The sequence below is a fragment of the Haplochromis burtoni genome, unplaced genomic scaffold, assembly GCF_018398535.1.
Source record: "Haplochromis burtoni strain Fernald_Lab_line unplaced genomic scaffold, NCSU_Asbu1 Contig_110, whole genome shotgun sequence".
In the NCBI taxonomy this organism is placed as follows: Eukaryota; Metazoa; Chordata; class Actinopteri; order Cichliformes; family Cichlidae; genus Haplochromis; species Haplochromis burtoni.
The window spans coordinates 1,150,330-1,160,439 of NW_024582471.1; the positions used below are offsets into that span (position 1 = coordinate 1,150,330).

The 10,110-nt window shown below is 39.1% G+C and overlaps 1 protein-coding gene across 1 annotated transcript; it reads right to left on the minus strand.

The window, feature by feature from the left end:
* Positions 1 to 3,790: 3,790 nt before the first annotated feature.
* LOC121814967 lies at positions 3,791 to 5,478 on the minus strand. Its single transcript, XM_042223421.1, has 2 exons — positions 5,051 to 5,478; positions 3,791 to 4,706 (listed from the first exon to the last, which is right to left on the minus strand). The coding sequence occupies exons 1-2, from the start codon at positions 5,468 to 5,470 to the stop codon at positions 3,870 to 3,872; spliced, it is 1,257 nt and encodes a 418-aa protein (XP_042079355.1). The 5' UTR covers positions 5,471 to 5,478; the 3' UTR covers positions 3,791 to 3,869.
* Between the last annotated feature and the right edge of the window lie 4,632 nt (positions 5,479 to 10,110).

The window sequence follows — 10,110 nt, forward strand, 5'->3', positions numbered from 1 at the left end:
TCTTCAGTCATGCAGGTCACATAATTGCTACTATTAACTATATGCAATAATTAATTCATTAAAATTTGTTGTATTAAATTGTATTTAAAAAAAATCAAAAACTGTGAGGTCTGTTTTAAATGCAGGGAATACATGCATTTATCTCTAAATTATTCTTTATTTTAGCATAAAAAATACCACCTTTAGTCCAGAATTCACTTTTAACTTAACAGTAATTAAGTCATTCAGATGTTTGAGCTATTGTTGTACTGTTTGTTCATTAGTAAATTCAAAAATATATTTTAACGTTACAACCTGTAATGAAATAATCTAAATAATTCCTAGAGCATAATCCTAAATACTTATTTTATAAAATCTTTTAATTATAATTCGAGACATTAGACAAATATTAAAAGTACCTAACTTCTTCAAGATAATACCTCTTTGCCATTATAGCTGGTGCTGCAGGATGGGGTCAAAATGACCACCCTCTGCAGTTCTACAGTCTTGCTATGTCTATATGTGTGATTACATATTAATGTGTGTATTTGTGCAGCTTTTAAGGATAGTGTAGTGGCGTTTGCATTTATATGGCGCTTTTCTTCTTCTACTGACCACTCAAAGCCCTCTTAACAGTTCAGATTTTAACAATATGTTGACAAGGCACTCTATTCTATCCAGTTAAAGCAGTTTATCAACCTCTCATCTGTGGCCACTTCAGAATCACCAGTTAACATTTCTATAGTCTGTGGGAGGAATGTAAAAAAGAGGGAAAAATACACAATTGCATATAACTGCTTGATTACAACAAACCATTCTGACTGGCTTCCTTCAAGATTTAAATTCTTCACATATTTCAAACATTACAAACCATCTCCCACTGAAAATGCTTACCTGGATGATTGAGCGTGCAGCAAGACATTACAAACTAGTTTGCCTTTTAATCTAGTATGCAGTACTTTCCAGCTGAAGGTTTTGAATATTATCCAGTGCATTACATTTGCTTCATGAGCTTTCTTCCCAACAACACTTTTTAAAAAGACTGAGGTTTGTTTGTTATTATTAGATGTGTTACCATCTGGATTCAACTCAAATAGAACTCACTTGGGGTCTGATGCAGGGGTCTTGAAAATGTGACACCAGAGCTGCATGTGTCTCTTTTGCCATCTCCAGTGGTTCTGCGTGACTTTGACAGAAATACTGGATGAATACAAATAAGGAAATGAACATTGCTTTTTGTTTTCAGCAGTTCTTAACATTTTTTCCCCATTAGTCATTTTTCTGACATTTCTCTTTTGAGCTCTTCCTAAAATCTTTTAGTCCTTCTGCACTGCCAAACACAGGGAAATATGGTTCCATTAGCCTCTGTGTTTTTTACTACATATGCATTTTATATGTTTTATTATATTGATTTCACTTGGCAGGTGTTCCATATATTCCCACTGACCAGTTACAATGTGCTAATCTGAGCTTGTATTTCGAGTCTGCCAAGCGGCTTAGACTCCAGTTTCATAATGTTGCTTTCATGCATTTAGCTGAGTTGGATTCCTAACTTTATGTGTAAGACAAATCTAAGAGAATATCAGGATTGACCTAAATGTTGTTTTCTTAACACTGTGAAATGTAAGAAATGAATACACTTAAAAATAAACATATACTCTGTCATTCATCAGTTTCTAACATGTTGATGTGATCAGATAAAGATGAATTATGTCAGTAAACATGCGATAAAAGCTTCTCAGCACTGAACATTTACTGAGAGTGAGACCAATGTGAAAAGCTGGCTGCATGTTTGTACTCAGCTACAGTTATTATTTAGTTACAGTTATGAGAGTGGTATTGTTTTGGCACTGATTTTGTCATCTGGTATGAAAACAACCGTTTGATCATCATTCATCCCATGTTTGCCCAGTTTCTGTACTTTCTGTGCTGCTCACCAACAGTCAGCATTGGTACATTCCCAGTTATTTATTTATTTTTTTGTTATTTCTCCCTCCAACAGATGGACTTGCTGCCCGAGTCTGGTTCAGTTGGAGTTTTCTTCCTGTTTTCTCTGCATGGTCAGCGACTGCTTGCTCACATTGAATCATTTGGTTCCTCTCTGCTGGATTATAAAGTCTTAACCTTACTTTGCAAAGTGCCCTGGGATAACAAGTCACGATTTGGCACCGTATAAATAAAACTGAATTCAATTTACTTGTTATGTTTAACTGCTTTGGACAGGCTGCTGCAGTTTGATTTCACATCTTATGTAATGAGACAACAGAAATTAAGGACAGGACAAATAAAAAAAGTAACTATCCAGTCCCACAAGAATGCACTTCTTCAATTTGTGGTTTAGGCAGAAATAAAACGAATGTGTAATTTTAGAAATTTATTTCTACGCAGGCGACAGAGTGAAAACAAACAGTGTCCATTAGGAGAGGCTTTTAAAGCTTTGCCAAGGTCAAATCTGAATTTAAGTTTCCCTTAAAATCAGATCTTATCACAATTTATTGGTAGAAAAAATTCTTGTTCTCAAAATAATGATGTTTTTCTTACTTTATTGTAAAGACAGCTGCTCTTGTGCATGCTTGTGTGTGTGTGTGTCACAGTGGCAGCAGATAATAACTTTGTATAATGATACCCTTGTGTACAATACTCCTCTCTCTCTCTCACATACACACTCTCATGCATATTTTTTCCACCCAGTGTGATTGTCCAAGTGGCTGAAGGTGCCAACAGCCTTAAAACCACAGGAAAATTGCATTTCGGATTCATAAATTCAATAGTAATATGAATAACAGCAGATTGGAGGAAGGGAACGGGCTGTTTTCCCAATGACGGCTAAAACGAAACTAAATGTAAAGAAAATGACTTTCCGCAATCTAAGTGCTCCTCAAATTGCATCTCAACTTACAGGACAAATAGGCAGTTAAAATAAAGTTGCACTTGAACCTTGACGGTCACTTCGTTCTTAATGGCTTACTCCCAAGTGCGTCTTCGAATTATTCAGAGGTCAGTAAATGTGAGTCGTGAAGAAACGTACATAGAGCAGGCTGTTTGTGGCTGACGCGTAGCGCTTTGAGGCTGAACAGAGACTTTGCATTGCAGCATCTGTTCCCTGTGCTTGTTTTAAGAAAGTGTGCATGAGTGTACATTTCCTTGCGCGCGCGCACACACACACACACACACGCTCGTTTTCATATCTTAGTGAGGACATCTCATTGACATAAAGCTTTCCCTAGCTGCTTACCCTAACCATCAAAAATGAATGCCTAATCTTAAACCTCTGCCTAAACCTAACCATAACCTAATTGTAACCCTGACACTAAAACCACATTTTGAACCTCAAAAATGCCTTCAAACTCGTGGGGACAGGGATTTTGTCCCCATAAGTGACTGTAGGTCCCCACAAGTATAGTAGCATGCCAATTTTCTGTCCTCACAAAGGTGTCTAAACATGTACACATGAACTCACACAAACACACATGTACCCACATACACAGTGTCTGAAGAGAGGAGTAGTTACTTGGCGATGGTGGTTGTTCTCAAAACATTGTTTCATTGCTGGCATTTTTCTATGGCTCTAAATCTGGGTCCATGTTTGTTGATGCAAAGGGTGGAATGGAATTGTGTGTGTGTGTGTGTGCGCGCAGTTGTTGTGGGTGTGCTTGTGTGTGTGTGTGTGTGTTGTGTGTATATATATATATATATTCAATTAAATTCAATTCAATTCAATTCAGTCTTTATTGGCAGACTTCATGTCCATCCAAAAAACACACACAACCCCCCCCCCCCCAACACAAGGTATAAACCATTAAATATATATATGTATATAAATAAGTATCTAAAACATTTGTAAAAATATAAAACCATAATATACATAAAACACAATTACTTAAAATAAATCAATAAATACACAAACACTTTAACCAGTGCTTTCTGAGACTGGATGAGTAACGGGAACCACTCAGTGTCGGATCTGTGAGTGCTAAAATTATACTGTTACTCGAACCATCCAGTCGTTCTCTAAAATTGAACATTAGCTTCCTTAAAAGTGCTTTAAAAGTCCAAACACCCACAGCTACAAACATCTGGCTGGCACTACCACTTCTAGGTATCCTGCAAAGGATTCTCATCGCATCATTATATGCAACATGCAGCTTCTGCATGCTACATTGTTTGTAGGATGACCACAAGGGGGCAGTATATAGCGGTGTGCAATACGCTTTAAACAAAGCCACTTTAACTGGAAGTGAACAAAAGCTGAATTTGCGTGCAATAGTATTTGCCTGCACATAGAGCTTACACCGTTGTCTGTATATGTCATCATCATCATTCATTTGCTCAGTAATAAAGTGACCGAGGTATTTCACCTTTTTATGAACTTCAAGAGTTTTTTGTGCCAGTTTAAACAAAGGGAAATTTAGCTGTTTATCCTGCTTGGTTCTACATATCAAAACAGCACTTTTAGCAGCATTGTACTCAATGTCATATTGCACACCATATTCAGTACAGACATTAAGAAGATCCTGTAACCCAGCACTGCTTGGACTAAAAACAACCAGGTCATCTGCATACATAAGATGATTTATCAGTGCTTTACCTAATATACACCCAGTGTTACAGGCTCTCAGCTGTATGGACAAATCATCAACATACAAATTAAATAAAATTGGAGACAAAATCCCACCCTGTCTAACACCATTGCTGACACCAAAGGGGGCAGAAATACTGCTTCCCCATTTAACCTGCATGTTCTGATGAGCGTACCAGTAAGAGAGAATCCTCACGATGTATTGAGGAACTCCCCGTCTCTTCATTTTATCAAAAAGTTTTCTGTGGTTCACTCGATCAAAAGCCTTAGAGGCATCAATGAAACACATGAGGACAGATGAATTTTTAGCCCTGTACAAACTATTTCCTTGAGTGCATATATGCACATGTCAGTGCCGTGCTTTGGTTTGAAGCCAAACTGATTATCCAGAGAAGAGATGAACACACTAACTCTGTCAAACAAGATTCTTTCTAACACCTTAGATAAAATACTGGCTAGTGCAATCGGCCTGTAATTATCCAAGCAGCTCACTTTTGCAGCTTTGTCCTTCATAACTGGTACCAGTAAAATACACAGCATTGAGTCTGGTAATATGCCATGAATCATAAACCCAGTGAAACAGAGTGCTAAAAGAGGAGCTAGCCTTACACTAGCATGTTTTAAATGTTCTGCAGTGATGTGATCCAAACCAGAGGATTTATTATCAGACAACCTATGAATGGCTTCATATACTTCATGTGTCCTTACACTTATTGTGTCATTACTCATGTCAAGATTGTCCTCATATGGTTCACTTTTTATACAGTTAAACAACGCACTGTAATGCTGTCTCCATAATGCTGCAATGTTATCTGCCCCAGAAACACCTTCAACAGTTGATGGTAGAGATGGTTTACAGTTATTAAGAGCTTTCACCTCTTTCCAAAAATCTGCCGTATTATTACACAGCATTTTCCTGGCCAAAGTAATCTGCTCTTAGCATTTGCTCATTTTTAGTTATAAAGCGAACAGCGTACTTATATCTGGCATTCGCACATTTTTTCTGTTCAAATTCTGGGCCTTGTTTAGGTCTTCCAGCCATGGCCCAACATTTATAAGCTATGCGAGCTTCATCATGGTACATGGATACATGTTCTTTCCAGCCAGGTCTGATGTTAGGTTTCTTATGCTTATATTGTTTATCAAGCAGTGTCCACTTTTATACAGAGCAGTCACTATATCATCATACATGGAGCAGAGTAAATGTTTCATGCAGTCAGCATTCTTACTGAGATTGACGATCTTTGCACATAAATACTTCTTTATTTATATGATATTAATATCATACGTTCTTGTGCTCACCGTTTCCCAACATTTATCTCAGTTCACTGGTTTAACAACATCTGTGTTTTCAGCCTTTAAACGGGGGGAATGGCGAAGGGAGGTGAGAAGAGCATCCTCGAAACACACGTTGTGCTCCACTAATGTAAAATAACAAACAATACAGGAGTGGTGGGATTTACCAGAGAACCTATGATACGATATTTACATGTTACTTAAAGGCCTTTGAACATGGGATGCATAAAATCTGTGCAAATATTTTGTGTGGTAAAACTATTTTACTTTCACACCGACTGCTTAAATTTACTTTTCCGAACCAAGCTCGATTTTTCAGATTTATCGCAAACAGATTTGACCAATCAGACCACTGCATTTGGCAGCAAGTGTGCTGTAGCTCAAAACGCAGACTGGTAATGAATATACAAAATAGTAAAATAATGGTATTTTACCTCAGAAACACAGTTACATGCTGCTCCGTGTCAATCAAGTCTTTGAAATTATTTCTCTGCCTCCTCAGATGCGGTACCAACTCTGCCAACAGGACCCCAAACTCCCCCACTGACATCCTCAAATATGTACGAAAGGGGTTGTGATACAGCTTCAACTGCTGTTTCAAACCATGAAACTTGGTTGAACCCAGAATCTCAGTTTCTTCCTTTTCTTGTTTAGAAAAGTCAGGACCAGCTCATCATCTTTGTCTTTCTTGAGGACAGTGCGAAGTTACATGACAAGCTTGCATTGAAAAAATTCAGAATTTCATGTGTTTCGTTTTTTTACCCAACACGCTCTGTGTGTAATGGCCTTAACTCATCTGCCTTCACCTCCGTGGCTCAGGGGGTTGGGAATCGCATCTGTAACTGGAAGGTCACCGGTTCGATCCCTGGGCTCTCTGTCCAGGTCGTTGTGTCCCTGGGCAAGACACTTTACTTTTTAGCTGTGGCTACAACCGTAGCTTGCCTCCACCAGTGTATGAATGTGAGAGTGAATGAATAGTGGTATTGTAAAGCGCTTTGGGTGCCTTGAAAAGCGCTATATAAATCCAATCCATTGTTATTATAAGTAATTTTCAGTCACATTGTCTATCACGCAGTACTGTAGTGTAACGCTACTGTACTAAATTCAAAAATTACATTGCAGTTACAAATAGGTCATCACTTGTGTTACAAAGGCCATTCAATTTTCAGTTGTTCAGAAAAACATGTATTTTTCTTTTAGAGCGGTCACCCTGCAATTAGCTGACTTTAGTTGGTCTTCAAGAGGTGGGAAATGTGGAGTGGTTCACAGCTTTTTAGGAGTTGAGAGACAGAAATTTTTTTTAAATTTATTTTGCACAAAAGTACAAGAATGTAATAGTGAAATGCAAATTGTGTCCAGGACAGAAACAACTGCATTATGCTGCTAAACCAACTACAACTATGTGCAAGCATCTACAAAGACAGCATGCTAAAACAAAGCTAGCCAAGAACCTAAAGTGATGTTAAAACTGAATGAATGCCGACCCCAACCCAGCAGCCAGACCCTGAACTTCAACAGGAAACAAAGTCAGCGATGAGCAGTCAGTCTGTTGTTTTGAATGGTTAATTAAAGGAATTTAAAGACATCCCACTTTTGCTATTTCTGCTCCTTGCATCTAAACTGTTACACCCGCCTCCCTCTTATTCACACATGTATTCTGTCTTGTTTCTACTGACTTTCACCCCCCTTCTCTCCAGTTCATACCTCAACTTCTGCTCTCTCTAGACATCACAGTGTCATCTGCAAACATCACAGCCAAAGGAGACTCCTGCCTGACCTCTCAGCCTGTCCATCACCGTTGCAAACAAGAAGAAGTTCAGATTTGATCGCTGATGTAATCCCACCTCTACTTTGAACTACCTGAATCTGTCACTCCTCACCACTGTCCTGCACCACCATCATATACTTCTCTGCAAGTGCTGACTTCCTCATACAGTACCACAGGTCTTCTCTTGGTACCCTAACATATGATTTATCTAGATCCACAGACACAGTGCAACTCATTTTGACCATTGCACCTGTTGCGCTCTTTCTCAGCATGAGGCCATACTGCTGCTCGCTGATCATCACCTCTCCTCTCAGCCTAGCTTCAACAACTCTTTCCTGTAGCTTCATGATATCATCAGCTATTCACCAGCTTTATCCCTCTGCAACTACTACAGCTCTGTACAACACCCTCGTTCTTGACACCATTTGAAACATTTTGTGATATGACGAGTGTTTAAAAATCAAATATCAAAGTGTATTGTGGTTTTTGTAGCATGGGTGTTTCTTGATAAAAGCAACACTACTAGCACCTGTGTCTCTCCTGAGGTGCACAAAATGGAAAACTGACTTCCACTGGAAAAATTATTAGATTTAGCACAGCTGGGCAGCTTGTTTTACCATTCTGTGTAAGGTAATTACACAGTAATTATTACAAAGTAATTATTACACAGTAATTACATTGGAGGCACAGAAGGTGATAAAAATAAATGAATAGCTCAGGTGTTCTCACTAATCTCTACATTCTTCACGCTATCTACTAACTTCATAACCCAGCTGGAACAAAAGGGAATGATCTTCACCAAAAGAAAAAAGAAAATTCAATATTACCTGTCACATGCTTGTATTTGTATTTTTCTATTCATATATTCCCACACACATACACAGTCACACAAACACAAGTTTCCCCAAGTTCATAGGCCAGACCCTATATCTAATCCCTGGCCTTTAGTGAGACAGAGGACTCTGTTCTCTCCACGGCCACCATGCTAATCTACCCTCCAAACTACAAAGGCACTCCAGCCGACTGCACCCTGCTTCTACAGGGATTATCATTCACTTATTGAACCGGCTCTTACGGGTTCAGAACAGTCGGAGAAAGAAAAGAGAGAAAGCAAGGGAGACAGAGAGAGAGAAATGCAGTATACAGTTTAGAGGGGAGCAAAAGGCACAAACCCACTTGAGTTTATTTTCTTTCAGTGAACTAAAAGCGTGAATGAAATGTTAATATAGGAGAGCTGCAGTCCCACGTTCTCCGCTCAGATAAATTTCTCCATCTGGCGATGAAAGTGGAGAGGAAAAGGGGTTTTGACAAAAAAAGACAAAGACCGAGCAAGAAGCCGGAAAGAAAGAGTAAAAAAAGAAAAAAAGAAAAATAGAGCGGGAGCGACCTGGAATGTGGGAACAGCCAGTGAAAGCACCCCATGTAATTGGCAGTGTAATCCTTGTAAAATAACCAAGCAAAGGTGGTGTGTGCATGCATGTGTGTGGGTCTGACTGAAGTTTGCAGATCTCCTCCCACTTTTTTATGTACTACACAACCTTGACTTTTTAAAAATATTCCATTTTCAGTTCCTTGAAAGCTGACTGAATTTAGAGATGATTACACAGACTTTCTAATACTTGTTATGTTTCATGCCATGAGAGCACCTCCGCACACACAGACACACACATACGCCACCATCCAAATGCCTCGACTCGCCCCATCTCTCTCTCACACATCTTCCCCCCCAACTGTTGGATTTAATTCTAGTCATGCTTGTACAAAGCATGCCAAAACTGATCGTTTACATGGTGCTACGGAACCTCTCAGGAGGACAGTCAAGGGTAAAATCTCCGCGTTAATAGGATGAGGTTCATCTACATAAACTTTAGTGAATTAGTACTCAAGTCTTGCAGACATAGGCGTTACATGAGATTTACAGCGTAAACATTTTTTTTATCCCGATCCTCAAGCTACCTCTCTGTCTCAGTGACCTTCATGCAGAGCACGGCCTGCAACGATTTTAGCGTCACAATCTTGTCATATACTCCTAAACACTCTCTGAGTGACGTTAGCTCGCTTTCTTTTCTCTCCCTGTGAAATACAGCAGCTGAACGTTTAGCTAGCAACACACTGTGAGACAAACTCAACACAAACAAGTTGTGTGTTTGCTTCTGTTTGTTGAGCTGAAAGAAACGTTGCATTTGAAATTACCTGCCATGCAAAAAATGTTACTCCCTTCATGCTCGCTCCTCTTCAGTAGCGCTAGCTAGATGCTGAGGTAGCACAACCGCAACTTAGGGACGCCTGCAATCTTTCTGATGTCGTGGCAACCCCCCTCCCCCCCAAAAACCAAAAACAAACAAACAACCAAACAACAATAACAACCAAAAACCCCACACCGGTCCACTTTTAACCGCTGACTTTGGCACACATGATCTATTTTTATGTGACATCTTGTGTTAATTAAAGATTGCCTTTCCTGTGTTTCTGTTTAGGCTCAAATCGG

What these genes read in the sequence shown, in the direction of transcription:
- LOC121814967 (XM_042223421.1), bottom strand. Translation starts at nt 5,470, where the DNA reads ATGCTGTGTAATAATACGGCAGATTTTTGGAAAGAGGTGAAAGCTCTT. An exon ending in TGAAGGACAAAGCTGCAAAA is followed by an intron (nt 4,707 to 5,050) that starts GTGAGCTGCTTG and finishes ATGCAGGTTAAA; the next exon opens with TGGGGAAGCAGTATTTCTGC.